Genomic DNA, 17,691 nt, shown 5'->3' on the forward strand with positions numbered 1-17,691 from the left:
AGCATCTTAAGAGCAGATATTAAGTTGGAGCACTAGACATAAAGATGAGGTTATTTTAGAGAACCAAAGATACCAGTTTATGGCAAACATCTTGCCTAGACAAGAGTAGAAATCATTTTATTTATTGATATTAATAACTCGTATATAATAAACTAATAAAAATCTCATTTTGTGCTATAGTTTGCCTTAAACCTAATAAGCAAGAGATGATGCATGCATGAATTTTTGATAGACATTCCATCAAGCATCTTACGTGCAGATATTAGATTGTACATAAAGATGAGAGTGTTTTCCAGAACCCAAGATACTAATTTATGGCAATCATCTTACCTGAAGAATACTAAATCAAACAAAAGCAGAAATCATTTTATTCATTACTCGTAAAAACTCATAGACAAACAAATAAAACTCTCATTTTGAGTTATAGCAACCTCTTAAACCTAGTAAACACGAGATGATATATACAAACATATACACATACACATGCACATCGAGAATGCAGCACCAATTGTCAAAAATTGACTCAAAACTCACATCTTGATCAAGTTGAAAATAATAATCTTGGTTAGAAACATCAATCGATAGTTTAAATAATATAGACCTCAAAAGTTCACCCACTCCCTTCGATGTTACATGATGTTAACTTTGATCAACTTTGAAAAACATGCTAGGCTATCATTTTCCAAAATCCTTGGAGCAGCTGCACCAGAACTGGGTCTAGCTCAACCGTTTTGGTTTGGAAAATCATAAGAATGGACAAGAACTTAATTTATTAATATCCACACCACCCCTAGGCTGCATCCATTGCAGCAAGGGAGGTGGTATGGGTATTGAAATATCATCAACCAGATACACTTGCATCCCTAAGCCACCAGTTAAGAAGTTACCAAAGGTCCAAAAAAACTTCTTAATTAAACAGGAAGACCAGTTAACTTTATAGAATACCAACACTAAATGATTTAATTTACAAATATATATACAGAGTATGTAATTCGTGTACAAACACATGCACCAACTCCACTCCACCCCAAGCTAGGAGATCAGTACAATAAAAGGAAATAATAAAAGACATGACTTTGTGGAAATCAAAATGAGGTGACTGAGCAACAAAAAGGGTGGAGCAAGCATCACCATAAATTAGAAATACAAGGTTATTTATATTATTGTGTGCCTCTTGCATTAGAACTCTGACTTCAGAAGCTTTATTGTAGGCTTGATATTGATGCATTCTAAAGGGTTTTCCTGTTCAACATTAATGTAATCCCTTGTTTTCAGAACCTGCAAAAGAGCACATATCAATGCAAAAGAGAAGAAAGAAGGGGGGAGGGGTGGGGGGTTGAAAATATGAATTTTGCTAATATTCAAAAAATGACAGCAACAATAGATCATGCAAGCGCACATGCCCGTGCACACCCACCAACACACACACACACACACACAAAGAGAGAGAGAGAGAGAGAGACTGCTTCCTACTAGTAGGACTGAAACCAATTTATCCTATTTATGCGTCCATGGTCACAAAATTTGCAATTTCAATAACACGATACAATGATTTGATTAAGTTATGGCTCAAAAACACCAAATCTAAAAAAAAAAACCCTCGGAATACATGTTCTAGAATGTATAAACAACATGCAGATTCTATATAAACATATTCCAGCATGCTGGCTCTGTTGGCGTTCTCCATTTGTTGGCAACTGAATGCATAAAACACCTCTAAAATATATAATTATATATTTCTAGGTATTTAAAGTATAGCAGATAATGATCAGCATGGGGGATCCTCAATTATAAATTTCTATAATTCTTTTTGCACTTCAAGAATTGAGATTTTAATTCTCCAGACAGATATGTGCATGTGTCTGTGTTTCAACTCATCAAGAAGCAGGAGTTGCAACTCTTAGGAAGATGAGAGCCCACCCATGTTACGCATTGCTAACAGTTAATACACACTGCAGCATGTTGGCCTTCCTCTCCAAAGAAATTAGATAACTACAATGATAAGGAAATCAAAATGTGTCTGTGCATCAACCTATGCCCATGTAAAGCATGTGGTTTTAATTCTCCAGACAGATATGTGCATGTGTCTGTGTTTCAACTCATCAAGAAGCAGGAGTTGCAACTCTTAGGAAGATGAGAGCCGACCCATGTTACGCATTGCTAACAGTTAATACACACTGCAGCATGTTGGCCTTCCTCTCCAAAGAAATTAGATAACTACAATGATAAGGAAATCAAAATGTGTCTGTGCATCAACCTATGCCCATGTAAAGCATGTGGATTTTGTCTTCTAACCTATATTTTGTATCCATACATATGTATGTGCGCATGCACGTATGGACAAATGTACTTGATATAACTTTGTTGTGTCTGTATAATACAGCATATGATTATGAGATATTTAACTCTTTTTTTTTTTTTGTTGCACATAAGAACATTTAACTGAAAGAAAACAGATCGAGTTTAAACAGCCAGTAAGAAAATCTGAGAAGATTGGCATACCAAAGTCTCAAAGAACATTCTTGATGCTTCTTTGCGAGTTTTACCAGCTAAAAGGTGATCCATGGCAACATTTTTTCTGCCACGTCCAGATTCTTCATCGAACAAAACTTTTAAATACCTTGCAACACCCCTATAATATTGGCACAAACAATTCAATGTATGTTCACAAAGTCCCAAGCAAAAGAAACATAAAATAGAGACAAATAAATGAAACAACCAGTTTACGAGGTTACCTAGTCCGAGAAGACCAACCGCTGTTTTCAAGTGACTGGGCCTCTTCGGGATTTGGCATGTCATGGTCTGCTGCGTCATCATAGTCTGCTTCATCATCTACATTAAGAAACTCTGATACCCAAAACAGCAAAAGAAGTAAGGTTATGAAAATGAAAACCAACTTCCCATATATTTGCATAGATGCCAAAGCAAAGACTGTACTAGCATTTACACAAAAATCAAGTGCTAAATCAATCAATTGCCAAAGGCAGAAACATGCCTTTGTCTACCACGTGAATCCTCCAACTCACTTTTAGGGCACAATTATTATCACATGGCCTTTTCAATTAGCTTTCACAATGTAGCTATGATGCAACTAATCTCCTAGAACACTTTGTTCCTTGAGCCTATAAAATAGTATCACGAGCATGCTTTGATGACCATAAACAGCTGGTTCTTTTTGTCAAACAGACCTTTGACATGGACGGAAGCAGAAAAAAATTGCTGACTAAGAGTTTTGCAATTGTTCGCATCTTGGTAGGATGTTATAAAGGAAAAGGTTGAACTAGTTCATTTTTCAAAAAAAAGGGAAAAAAAAGAAAATAAGTAGTACATTTATATATATGATGGGTGGGGTTCAAATTACACCTAGTGAAACTTTTATAGAGTTACACCTTTTTTTGAATTAGATGATAGAGGCCATACATCAATGATCCAAGCATTAGTTGTGATCTACTATCTCTAAACTGCTCATCCACCAAAAATTAGATGATTTAGAGAACCTGATGCATCAAGTGGTCAAAAATTGGACCAATTTAAATAATGTGAAAAAAATTGACTGCTTGATGCATAGGCTAGAGGTTTTCAAATCATATGACTTTTTGGGTGTGAGAAGTTTTGAGATAGTAGATCACATCCAATGGCTTGGATCATCAATGTAGAACTTCTATCATCCAATTTGAAAAAAAAAAAAAGTAACTCTATAAAAGTTATTCCAGGTGTAACTTGATCCTGACCATATATATATATAAAGACACATATACCAATCCAATGGACAAAAGTATTGCTTCCAAGGAAAGAACTTTATTGATCTGAATAAAAGGTGAGAACTTCATAAACAGGATAGGAAGATGAATGAGAGATGATGCAGAAAACTCACCGAAAAGCAATGTTAATTTAGAGTTCAAATTGCTGTTTTTATTGTCACTTAATTCTCAATAAGATATTTTTGAGTCTCAACACATGTTGGGTGCAAATCTGCATGAGGTTAAATAAGTAGCCAGCTAACACCTTTTGGAGGTATAATTATTATTTTCCCAACTTAAGCAACATATAGTCGTCAATCAGTTGGATTACCATTCCATTAGTTCTGAGGTGAAGGATTTTGGCCTCTTTTAAGCACACTTATCATTTTCCTAACTTAAGCAACACCACAAATCAGGTTTCTAATATAATGAGGGGCATAAAGCCCGGAAAGCCTGTTTGTACACTCTACCTCTAGCCCCATTTCCCTCCATAGTTTCTCATTCTCTCTTCTTATTCCTCAAGTTCTTTTTTTGTTTTCTTTTTCGCTTATCCCACAAACTCTTCCATTGAGGAGATTTTGTGACACAAACTATTGCAGAGGAATTATGGTGGACCAAAATTTCTTTAAAGGGATGCAGGTTTAATCTATTGCCATTAGTTCATAACCTAGACTCTTAACATAACAATAAAGCACCTATAACACCAATTCATTGAACGGACGCTGTTTTTGTCCACTCTCTTTTCTCATTCTCATATAAGGGTCTTACCATGCAAGTAGCAATTTGAGATCAGATATCTACTATTTCCCTTTCTTCGTGGTGTCTGATCAGCACCTATTCGATATAAGAAATGATCATGCTGATGATAGCTCCTCTTCAAGTTAAGGCATCCAAAGAATTTGAAAGGGGATAAAAGTATTGAAGCAGCACCAAATGTTCCCCATATATTGAACCATTCCTTACTCCATATAATCTCAAGTCTTGGAAAAAGCTGGATGGCTATTCCCTAATTTTTGTGCAAAATCTGAGGCAGGTTTCCCCTCCGGCTAATTTGTTCCATGTTCTAGCTCCCTTACTGAAGTTATCTTGGTCAAGATATCAGCACTAGTTCATGAAGTGTTAACAACTTAACATCAAACTAGATCAAATTCTTAAACTATGATGGACCAAATTCCAATCAATGGAGATGACTCATACCACAGGGAAAAGAACACAAAACTATGTATAGAGACAAAAATATACATCGCAACTTCTCAAGCCTTCAACGTAGAAGGCTAAATTAATAAACAGTTGGTTACGCCTTTCCTCTAGAAAATAAAGAATAAAAATATTTATTACTTTAGTCTCAGAAATAGTAGGTTATGATCCTACAGCAATTTAAGAAATGATCCATCCCTCAGAAAAATTAGATGGATGTGCAGAAGATTTGGCATCAAAAAGGTAAAAAAAATACATTGGAGAAGAATAACAATTGAACCACAAGAAACGAAGGAAAAAGGTCAGCATGTGCATGTACAACAAAACTTTTAAGGACAAATAAGGGGTTAAGATTTTTCCACAGTCAGTATAGAAGGGTTAAACAGCCTCATAGTATACAGATAATAAGAGGCAAGCATGAGCTCCATAGAACTTGCTTTGAGAGATATTGTAATTCTTAATAGAGATGAATATTAAAAAGGTTCCATAAAGACACATTAACCTAATAGTTAGCTAATGATTAATTGATTATGGCTGAAATAAGGCTTAGACAAACCATTGGCACACCAGTGCAAGTATTTTATAGCTCTAAGTGTGGTCTCTTGAAGTCTATGGTATCTCTCAGATGACAATCCTTTCATACTAAAAAACAGAGAGAAGATGCAGATCTAGATCATGACTAGAAGATTACCTGTATCATTGCCATCGACTGCACTGCAAAAATCCTGCACAATGGTAAAAAAATTATTAATGGAGAAAATGAAAGAGAGATTTAGATGATGTGAATTATGTCAAATGAAAATAAACAATATGACCAACTTAGAATGTGGCAGTTGTCACACAGACCTACAGTAAGAATAATATTCAAAGACATGAATTTATGTGCATGCGTGGATATCATAGATGCATGTGCATATGTACATATATACCTCTGTAGCAGTATAAATCTCTACTAACATTTGCAACTTAACACATGATCTTGAACAGGCATCTTCTTACATGCATTCATTAAATAAGTCAACAACTTACACTACATTCTTTTGCAGCAGCAAGATCCACGGGAGCGCTTTCTACATCCATACCACCCTCTACATTAAGTTCCTGCAAACCAGAATTTTCTCCAACTGCAGATGGAACATTTTCGATTTCAGTATTTGCTTGAAATGAGTTCACTTCATTATTCAAGTTTTTCTGCATCACAGCTCCATCTTCTACTCTAGCATCTAAACCATCATCCTTTCCCTGCACAGTCCGATAAGGAGTCAGCAATTGGGTCAGCTATTTCACTACCTTCATGGCCACATCTGGCATAGAAGAGTTTGAATGTCTAATAGCAGTCGAGACTCGAAAGTGTTTGTAAACATACCTCAACTTCAAAAAAACTGCTATCTTGTATAGAGACTAATGTCTCTGTGTGTCCCTTCTTGCCAACATCAGCATGAGCATCATGTGGGCAGTTTATGTTTACTGCAACTGCTATGCCCCCATTTCCTGCCATGACAGAAGCATCTGTAGCAATACCGGCATGTTAGTGTGGAACACATTATCATCATTTACAACAGAGAGTGCAGTTTCATCAACTATCCTACCTCTGGTTTCACCCTCAGCAACATCTAAGCCTCTAACAGAAGTGACTTCAGTTATCTGTAATGCTTCATTGTTCATCTCTGAGAGCTCACTGGCAGGTTGTTTCGACTCATGCAGTGGTTGCCGCTCCAAATGCATGTGTATATCATCAATCTTCTCAGAGGATGGAGCAGTATCTTCATTTTTGTGAACCGCAGTATCTTCAACTCCACAATCTTTTGCAGGTGTAGACATGTGAACTTCAGCATTTTCATCCTGCATATTGTTTTCCATCATTGTAATTGCATGTGTTTGGTTATCGTTTGATAAATCCGGCTGAGGAAGATCAGTTAGGGATCCTAAATGCTCTTGAGCATCATAAGCACTGGAGTCTTTGTTAAACAGTGCCTCAACCGATGCAGATGTGCCTGATGGTCCCTGTGTTTCAACATCAGCTTTATTTGGCATAACTGGAATGGACTCAGCCATTTCTTTCCCACTAGTTTCTCTAACAAACTCTGAGCTTCTAGAAAGCTCAGCCTCTTTTGATGGGTCAGCACGAGAATGAGATTCATCAGCTTCAGAATCATATCTTCGATTGTGTAAGGTGTTCAGCTCTACTGATACACCTGAACAAACATATCACATAAAAATTATAGGGTCATGAAATGTAGAAGTTCAAACTCATCAAAATCATAAAACTGTTTTCCAATATAGGTTTCAAACGCCATATGTGTGTGCGCGTGCGCATGTATGTATGCATATATGTATGTATGCAGAAGTGAAAACTCTCTCTGTGTGTGTGTGTGTGGTGTGTGATCTATTACCCTTAAACTACTTGCACACAACAAGTCATATAATCTGAAGACCCCCAAACTATGCATCAAGTATTTAAAAAAACATGCATTGTTTCATGTTATTTAAACTATCTAATCTTTTGACTACTTGATGCATATGCTAGGGCTCTCCAAATCACATGATTTTGGTGTGTAAGCAGTATAAAGGTAGTAGATCACATCCAACGGCTCAGATCATCGATATGAAACAACCATCGTCCAATCTAGACTTGACAGGATCTGAGTGATCCACTTGATGCATATTACTGAAAATAGTCAAGGTCGCTTTTGTGGTTGTCTCCAAATAACTGAGAATTGTCATTGTCCTTTCTTGTTTGTGGATTCTCTTATTGAAAGGCAAACTAATCACAAACAAGTTATTAGACTTTGGCATCAAAATTTCTTTCATAGGAGATGAAAAGACAACACATGCCCAATTTTATAAATGCTATTACTCTCAACTTAACAAATAATAAACCTTTTGGCCATTTGAAAATACTAAAATCAACATCAATGACAATCAACATGTTAATAATGAACTTGGTAATTAGCTATCATGTTGATTAGGTAATGAAAGAATGAAAATCTGTCACACTACACAAGAAAAGAAGAATTTTAAAATAATTATATTCACTCACCAGTAATTATAGATTCATTGAATATTTCATCTTCTAATAAACTTTTCTCAATCATCCAAATTTCAGGACGAGTACATGGAGCCTTCTTTCGCATGCGGCGTATGTCTTGAGCATTTATCAGTTGTTGCCGAATTGCGCTGAAAAGGGGAATAAAAAAGCCATTTGAAACAACACATTTAAAAGTTTAAAAGAATGAAAAGCAACAAATATCACCTCTGACCATAGTCACAGATTCAGGATTCGCAATAAATTATGCCTAGGAAATACTCGTCAATCAAAACATTAGACAGTTAAAATTCGTCTGTATTCGCTTATGCCAAATCCAGAAACTTCTTCATAAATACGCAGATTTGTACAAAAAAATGTTCATAAAAATACATGAAATGATTGCCAGAAGAACCACAGGATATTTCAATAAAGGATAGAAATGGATTTGGGGAATGATAGATAAATGGGAAGAAGGGTCCAAAAAGTCCCCCAGGTGGGAGATGGGAAGCAATAATAGAAACATGCAAGAAAGTTGTTGCAAAGATTGGAACTTCAGACAATTCAAAATTCATTTTTCAGTAATTTTCTAATTTCCTTTTGTTATAAGAATAAGATATCACTAATTCCGCAAGCTTTTTAATGTTTCCCACTCATTTCCCCCATCTGGGGAAATCAAATTGAAAAAATTTCCTCAAGATGCATCACAAGAATTGCTAAATTGTTTTTGCCAAAAACGATTCCAAATAACATGCATAAAATCATCAAAAATAAAAAAATGAATTGTCAGAGAAATCTGGGGAATAATCATGAAGATTGATCCGAGAAGTTTTAAATTATTCAAAACATTTCGCCCCCAAAGTTCCGATGGGCTTTACAATGACCACTGGTGCATAGATGTCGTACAAACAGGAATATGACGAGCAAGAAAAATTGTGGAACAGGTCATACTCAGTATGTATGATAAATGGGAATATGAAGAGCAAGAAACATTGGGAACAGGTCATACTCAGCATGTAAGACTGTAGTATCATCCAGCAAAACCTTCCTCTTGGGCATGGCCAGTCTGGTTGTTACCCTAGGACGTTTTAGAGAAGCTGCTTTGGGGGGTGGCGGGGTTGAACCTATCCTCAAGACTGGAGTCCTTTTTCCAACTGGCACAATCAGGCATTTAATTAAAACTCAGATAATAAGGAAGATGTAAAGTATCTATATGCAAGTCCAGTATCTTTTCATCATATAGGAAATTCTTATATGCCAAATCTCTTTTAGGACAACGCAACATAAATTTGTACCTAAAATTGATGCCAACAAATCATCATCATCTGGAACATAATTAGTGTTTCGTCTAATTCGTGATTTGCCGGACATCTTTGTGGAAGTCCCATTTTGCAAAACTGGTGTGCTCTCCATTAATCGACGTTTTTTGCCACAAAGGCTACTGATCCTGTTAACACTTCCATCAGACTCTATTACCCCCTTTTCTGCAGTAAGCTGTCCTAATTCGCTAACCTGGTCAACATTGCCAGCTGGGGCTAAAAGCATTTTTTCAGGTTCAGGAAACTCAGAACTTGAAGAACAGTTCAAATGATCTAGTTGGGTATCTTTCAAAATAGGACCAGTCGATGGTTCATTTGGGTTGCTAACACCTGGTACAGGTTCTGATAATGCATGTCCTGACTGTTGGTGCATCTTGAGATCAGTGTTTGTTGCATTAGCTATGTTGAAGTCTTCACCTGTAAAAGCAATAACAGCTAAGGAATCCACTGTCTTACTTTTAATCAGTCATAGCAAATAAGAAACATCCAAAGTTGTCAAACCTACCTTGCAAATCAAAAGAAGATTCACTAACATTGAGTGCCTCCTCTCTCACTGGAGTTCCTGAACGGGCTCTCAGGTCTTGTCGAGAAAACTCAGGGATACTTTCTACTAAAACCCCATCTTCTGCCGACAATGAACTGGCTTGATTCAGTTGCAAATTGCTATCAATATTAAGTGGATATGCATTGCTATTGGGACAATGGTCAATATCTTCTTTATAATCCTGTTTATTGAGAACTGATGGCTCAGCATTATCCTCAAGTGAAGTGCTTTTAGTAGTTAAAGTCACACTTGATTCCAGTATACTTTCAGTAGATAATTTAGAAGTGATGATCGTTACTTCAGTATTAGCCACAGATACCAGGCCATCCAAGGGATTTACTTCAGGAAGCATGGCATCCCCATCATCATGAATCTGATTGCCAACCATCATGTCTTTCACTTCACAAACAATATCATTTTGTAGATTATCTGCACTCTTATGTCCACATTCTGAATGAGATTGATCAGCTACAGCTACAAACCCACTTGAAGTAGGCAAAGAGGTCAGTTGCACAACATTAACCGGCTCGCAGTCCATTATTTCTGCTTGTATAGGACCACTTTCAGTTGTTGAATCTCGACATTCCAATTGCGATCTAGGTTTATCAGACTTCACAGCCTCTTCACCAGTTACTGGTGAAGTTTTCCTTTGTGGACTCAAAGCAGGACTTCCCTGTGCAGCAGCTGAAATTGTCTCTTCCATTAAACCAGGAGTAGATGGAGCCTGAGCACATTCAACCAACTCTGTGGATGCAGCTTCATCAGCAGTGCCAACAAAATCAATTTGACTGGGTACTGCAGTGGGGCCTTCAATATGATCATTTGGAAAAAATACTTCATTAAGATCAGGAGTTTGAATATTGTACCCATGAGACTGTGAAGTGCCATCATTTCTTGGAAATATATGCTTGTCAGGATTATTAGACTGTTCAGACAAATCATTTGGAGTTTCAACACACTTATCCTTATTAAACCCACTTTCACCTTCATCAATTTCCATGTCAGCAAGAGAAAACAAGGACGGACCCTGATGCATAGCACTGAGGGGAAACATGTTAAAGTTACAAACAACTCAGATGTTCCTAAGGTTGTCGTTAATAACACACGGCAAAATTCCAACGAGAATAGCTTATATAGTACACTGGTAAAAAACATTTAATACAGTGCAATGAGTATAATTTGATATTCTGAAGTTCAAATAACAAGGAAAATCGGAATATTTAACGAAACCACATTGATGAGCACGCATAAATATGCAATCGCCATTATGGCAATTTATTAAACAATCAAGCTACGTCGAACCTCAAAGACAACTAGAAGACTCAAATAGTAACTCCCAAAAGGCTTCTTGAGGTTGCCAAGAATAGATGATATATCAACATAAAGCACCATTAACTAAATGCTGGGATAAAAATGAATTTTTATGAGAGAAAAAAGAATTTGCATAATCCTTATTTCTCAGATAATCATCAAACTTAGGGGCATAAAGGAGGCCGGAACATCAGAGAAAGACTAAAGGAAAAAGAACAAATCAACTAAAAAAACTGAAAAGAAAGATTTTTATTAACACTAAAGGAAGCCAAAGAATGAAACAGAAGAGTTTACCACTTATCTGAGCCCAGTGGAGTTGATGCATGCTGAGGTGAGGGATGCTTGTCCAAGAATAAGTCCTGTCAGTGGTCAAATCAAAAATATAAAAAGTAAGAAATCAGAACAATAATAATACCCTCTTTTCCCTTAAAAGGTGAACTTCATTTGTGTCTCTCTCCAGAAAAGATTTCTTCTTCTTTTTTCGGTGGTGATTTGTTTCTAGCACAGGCGAATGCACATGCCCATACAAAAGGGAGAAAAAAACATACAATATGAGGCTTACTAGGCCATCATAGATCCCCAAAACAATTATGCGGGCCTGGCATTAACCAATAATGACTGAAAGTAAGATAAGATATATTCAAATCATCCAATTCTTAGGTAACGTCAACCAACCAAGGACCTAGCTCATGGATATACCCTATAAAGTCTATTTTGCAGACCTTTATGACCTTTTGATTCAAAATCTATTATGAAATTTAAGGATCAATTGCATGACTTCACTTCAATGCTAACACAAGTTGAAGTTACCTCAATTGTAATCATTAGCAAATTGAAATGGACATAACGATAGCCTTGACACAATATATTCATCGGCAATCAGAAATAAATTATTATGGGGAAAAAACTAAATGAAGAATTTCCATCAAATGGTACAAGGCAAAAAACAAGGAAGAACACTATGCACAGGCCTGCACGTGCATATATGTGTAGATGCACACATGCATTAGCATTTACCTCATCAAGGTCTAAGCCAATCTGTGAAGCATTTCCATCGCCAAATCTTTCTGTACAAACAAATTCAGCACACACAACTTAATTTATCATGGACAAGATATCAGTAACCAAATTGTATTAAATGCATCACGCTTTATAACTGAATACCGACCATCCAGTCCAAATTGCGATGTTGAATATCCTGTACCATTCATAGTATCTTGAAGTGTAATCTGCTCTTTCGAACTGACATGGCGGTCGACAAAGTCACTGCATTTAAGGAATAAATCTTTGCAGTTACAGCAAAATGAAACCACCACAACCCCGTTCATACATGTAGCCTACTGTAGAAATGCATGTTTAGAAATTGATATAATATATTGCATGAACAATTGAACACCGAGAGGAAGAATCCAAATCTGACCCCTCATACGCGCTATCGGGCAGCTCAAAATCATCCAGATGAAAGGTCTCTGGAAGAGTAATGGAATGATAGGGTGCAGTAGATTCTTCAGGGGGGAGATCAACTGCAGTTGACCGAAATGCCTGTTTTATCTTGAGCAGAGCCTCGCTGCAGTCATGGAAAAGATAATTGACCTTCCGGGAATATATCCTAACCACACCTAGCAGAAGATGGCTAGACAATCGCAGTGCAATTGGGACTTCAGGGAAAAGAATAGAATCTGCATTGAAAAAATTAGAGAAAAATGAGATAGGAAAGACAACAGAGGGACTAAATTACTTAAGCTTCTAAATGATAATCAAGGTTTTAAGTACCGGCCCATGCGGGGCATACGAGTCAGTACAGTACTGGTATGGTACCAGGGCTCGGTATACCGCTAGACACATGATACAGCTGCTGTGCCTGACTGGAACTGTACCATATGTCAGTAAAGGCGAGTCCTATTTGGGCATGTATTTAAAACCTTGCCAGTGACAACACAAAATCATACATGCCCAAATGGAAAATATTAAAAGTGCAATACGTTAGTCAATATAAGATAACATATTCATAAAAGGCATGTATTAGAACATTAAGAGTGCAATATGTTGGTCAATATAAGATAACATATCCATAAAAGGCATGTATTAGAACCTTTAACAAACTGCAATAATGTGTCTCACCATAACAGCTGGACAAGTTTATCAATGAGGAAACAATATGCATTACTGTTTAAAACTACAAGCACATTATAATTAAAGAATCACTCTGATACTAAAACAACATCCTCATTGGAAAATCTGGATCTAACACTTTTATCGTCTGAAAAGTGCTTGTGCACAAGAATAAAAAAGATTGAAATTTAAATCTTTCCAAGTGAAAAGTATCGGTAGTTGTGCGTCCTCTTAATAGAAATTATACAGCTTTCTCAATCCCCTGCCTCCATAAAATCCATCTTGTAGTCATATTCACTCACAGAAAAGTCATTTAGTTTTCTAAAATTCCCAAAAAGAAAAAAGTTACAACATCACATGCAATTTATTAATTTGCAGCAAGAAAGAGTGGTAACCAGCAACTGTAGATGAACAAGTTGTCTACCTTTAAACCCCTTACCCTTGTGGAGCCTTCTTCTACATAGAACTAGTAGAACACGTGCGAAAAAATAATACCAACAGAGTTATGGCTCCTTTGACACAGCAAGTTGCCAAATTTCAGGCCTACTTATGGTCAACTGACTTGACTCAAATCTATCAGTTTTTGTCTTATCCGTACCTGACATATTTTACTTGGTGATGCAACTAATCACAACATAAATCTCATCATAGCTATCAAACCAGAGCATGCCAACCTACCCCTTTATTTATCAAATTCTTGTTGTAATAGGACTAATAATACTTGCCATACACATAACAGAGATTAAGCACAATTTCATAATCCAACATATCTGAGGCTGGATTTTTAAAATTATCTAGACTATAACGTATACATCAACAATCAGCATAGTTTTGCAAATCCTTTCTACAGCTTCTGTTCAGCTTATCTCAAGTCCTCTCCCATACATGGACCATTACATGAAATCCCTGTCCTTACATGTAAAACAGTATATCTATCTTTTATGCAGCATGCAACATGATATCAATAGGTTTCATTTATTGTTGCCTATGCTAGTGCAACTCCCAAGCTTCTTTGAATGCATCCTACTCTCAAAGTCTTGCCACAAACCAACATTCCCATTTATGCAATGCATGCTGTACTATTCAGCATGTCATTTATGTAACTCAGTTCGCTTGCGTTCTTGATCTCACCCATACACAATTTCCTCCAATCATCTTGCCGGAGCAACACCATTATCATTCCAAGGACGTGTATGGCGATGAATCCTGTCCAAGAAATTAGGTGCAACAAAACCCTAATACCAATTCACTCTTATGTAAATTAGAAAATTATTGTTACTTGAGAACACAATTTTTTATCTATAGTGAGTCAAATGGCTTCCATAGTAGTCCTATATTGTGTAGGTTTTGTTTTGATTAAGTCTAATATGGTCATAGGTCAGGGTAAGGAAGCCATATGTTGTTTGGATTTCTTTTTGAATTGGATATTTTATCAAGGAACTAACTGGCAGTCACATCAAGGATAAATTGATAGAGAATTCCGATAATGTGCAGAAAATTTTGATATGATCACTATAAGGAAGAGAGTCTCTATCAATCATTGTGTGAAGAGGAGAAAAAGAGTGAAATAAGGTTCACCGAACTGTGCTAAATCAGCTGATTCGGGGTGTACCAAACCGGACCAGTCAACTATTGGCACAGTTCATAGCTTCGGTTCAAAACAAAGGGAGAGGAAAAAGGAGAAAGAGGAAAAGAGAGAGGAGGGAGGGAGCAGGAGAGGGAGAGGTGGAGAGGCCAAGAGGGAGCTCTCCAGGCTCAAAATCCCTAATCAAAATAGGGATCCCCGTTTCGATTAGGGCTTCCGAGCCATCTCTAACCCTCTCTCTCTCTCTCTCAGCCTCTCTCCCCCCCCCTTCCCTCCCCCTCTCTCTTCTTCCCTTCCTCTCCCTCTCCCTCTCTTTCCCTCTCTCTTTTCCTCTCTCTCCCCCTCCTCCCTCTCTCTTCTTCCCTTCCTCTCCCTCTCCCTCTCCCTCTCTTTCCCTCTCTCTTTTCCTCTCTCTCCCCCTCCTCCCTCCCCCTCCCCCTCCCCCTCCCTCTCCCTCTCCCTTTGTCTAGACACCCCAGAACAGCATGGAACAAACCCATACCGTGCTAAACCGGTCACTAGCTGGTATGCCCTCTGGTACCAGTTCGGCGAACCTTAGAGTGAAAGGCTTGGATGGAAGGGTAAAGAGGATTGGAGAAAGCCTCGTGTATTGAAATTAACTACAAGTGGTAGAGCATTCATAAATCAGACACAGATAACAATGGATGCAATTGTAACCGAACTTTTGCTCAGCTACAGTCCTATAATGGATAAACAGAAAAGAAAAATTTTACATAATATTAAATGTGGAGAAAATTTTACACCAGGAGTTAAATTCATTGAATTCACCAGAACCAAACTCTATGTGGTCTATAGCCGAAAACCAAAAATGTTGTAGTGATCAAATTAAAAATTTGACACACCTGAGCATGGTGATCAAATTAAAATTTTGACACATCTAAGCAGCAGGTACATCAAATTTGCAATTCCCAAAGACTGACATTTTAAAAGCAGATGCTAAAAAGAAATGCATTTAATCGATGTTTTAGCATACTCAGCTTAAATTAGAAGATTAGGATGAATCAAAATGGTGGTTAGCTATGAGCAAAAAGGGTAACAGGGCAAGAAAACGACGAACAGAGCAGACAAGAAGGCGAAGAAGGAGAAGGTTAGAATAGCTGATGAATTACTGGATACCAACCTACTGAGACACCAATATCAGTATCCGCGACCTGATTCTTCCTCAGCTTCCGCTCCAGGTGAGCTGCGATCCATATCGTTCCAAGTGGCCCTTTCTTGGCCAAAATAAACTGAGAGTAGAACATCTTACTCCTTTCTCAACACCCCCGCAAACCCTAGAATCCCATCCAAACCCCTCCTCCCCCAAAACCTGCCCCAAGTCAACGACCCTCAAAACCCTAACTTCCGAAATTCCCCCTGAAACAAGTCCCAAGATCTAAACTTGCCAAACCCCAGCTCACTCAGCGCCGGTGGGCTACCAAAAATGCCGACTTTCAGCAACTCCACTGACTGAATCAAGCACCAGCTCCAGAAAACCAAGTCCCCACAAGAGGCGGCGGCGGCGGCGGCGGCGGCGGCCGGAGAACCCACCGAAATTCCAGCCACCCGAAACCCTAATCTCGATTTCGGACCGCCTATACACCCTCGAATGGTGAAATTCGAGGGATGAAACGAGAGATCCGTATAGCTCGAGGTCGGAAGAATTGAACTCGAGAGGAAGAGGGGAGGGGAAGAGAGAGTGAGAAAGAGAGAATTAGAAAGAAAAAAAAATAAAGGCAAGATTTTTGGGGGGGAAGAAGTAAATATTTTCGACTTTCGAGTCGGCCATCCATTCCCTCTTACCCGCATCCAAACCGTTCATTTCTCATCACGTTGCTCTCATGCCGTGGAGATCTAATGGCCACCGTCCAATTTCGGGGCTGCGCGATCCCGCGATGTGGGATGATAACATCGTCGACGTCGGAGGAATATCCCTTGCCGGGTTAGATCACGTTCGGCTAGTGGGGATATTTTCGTCAATTTAAAAATCCTAACCTTAGGATTATGTTTGCATCCAATACGAAGAAGCCACGGTAGGGAAACGTGTGAAGGCCTCTGTTTAATTCCAAGAATGCCCTCGTCCAAGTGTCAATGGCAACGCGTTGACTTAAATGGAGTAGGAGCAGGCAGCGAATCCCCTGTTGTTAAAGCTGGAAATTATTAGATGAAAGAGGAAAGACAAAATGATGACAGCGAGTTCACAATTAATAATTAAGATTTTCATATTAAATATGATCCATGCTCCTATAAGTAACTAGAAACAATAGCTGGTGTCTTACCTGGCTTCGTTTCCCTTCTTTATTGTTGCCTAATTTTTCCTTTTTTGTTCGTCTGATAAATGAGATTAGAACGGTGCATCATAGAGTGATTTAAGATTCGGATTTCTTCTGTGCATGGACAGTCATCAGATGCGTCCAGTGGATTGGTTCGGACAAAGCCTTGAATCAACCGAACCCATACAAAATCATAGACGGGGCCTAAATCTAGGCCTGCTGAAATACACAATACTTTCGTGAAGTTTTCTAGATAGCTGGTAATAATGCATAAATAGTGAGTTTTGGTTCCCCACGAGAATTTTAACAATGTCCAACTAATGAGAACTAATAATATTTGGAAGGATTTTTACCATCAAATTATCCCAAACTCTAATTGAACCTAAAAAAAAGGAGAAATCACATCATATACTATGTGGTTGTGTACCGTGCCTTTCACCATATCTCCTTCTGTGGGCCAATCACCAAAACAAGTGCATGATGAATGAATCCTACAGAAAGAAGATGCAGTGATTTGTGTTCTTTGATCTTTCATGCATGGCTGATCACCAGATGTGTCCAGTGGATTGGTTCGGACAACAAGCC

General features: G+C 37.9%; 1 protein-coding gene across 1 annotated transcript; it reads right to left on the bottom strand.

The window, feature by feature from the left end:
- Positions 1-933: 933 nt before the first annotated feature.
- Positions 934-16,752, bottom strand: LOC103706013 (sister chromatid cohesion 1 protein 4-like). The gene is made up of 16 exons (XM_008789942.5): positions 15,975-16,752; positions 12,557-12,815; positions 12,305-12,402; positions 12,154-12,203; positions 11,431-11,495; positions 9,787-10,865; positions 9,258-9,698; positions 8,972-9,116; positions 7,978-8,114; positions 6,527-7,132; positions 6,304-6,446; positions 5,967-6,179; positions 5,629-5,662; positions 2,736-2,847; positions 2,503-2,632; positions 934-1,278 (listed from the first exon to the last, which is right to left on the bottom strand). Exons 1-16 carry the CDS (start codon positions 16,096-16,098, stop codon positions 1,180-1,182), a joined length of 3,735 nt encoding a protein of 1,244 aa, XP_008788164.3. The 5' UTR covers positions 16,099-16,752; the 3' UTR covers positions 934-1,179.
- Between the last annotated feature and the right edge of the window lie 939 nt (positions 16,753-17,691).

The sequence above is a fragment of the Phoenix dactylifera genome, chromosome 2 (assembly GCF_051530095.1).
Source record: "Phoenix dactylifera cultivar Ajwa chromosome 2, Ajwa_hap1_PhDact_Kaust_v1.1, whole genome shotgun sequence".
NCBI lineage: Eukaryota > Viridiplantae > Streptophyta > Magnoliopsida > Arecales > Arecaceae > Phoenix > Phoenix dactylifera.

Coding starts and splice junctions, on each gene's coding strand:
- LOC103706013 (XM_008789942.5), bottom strand. CDS start 16,098: ATGTTCTACTCTCAGTTTATTTTGGCCAAGAAAGGGCCACTTGGAACG. Junction 12,403..12,556: donor CCCGATAGCGCGTATGAGGG/GTCAGATTTGGA, acceptor CCTTAAATGCAG/TGACTTTGTCGACCGCCATG. Junction 9,117..9,257: donor TTTGTTGGCATCAATTTTAG/GTACAAATTTAT, acceptor TGATTGTGCCAG/TTGGAAAAAGGACTCCAGTC.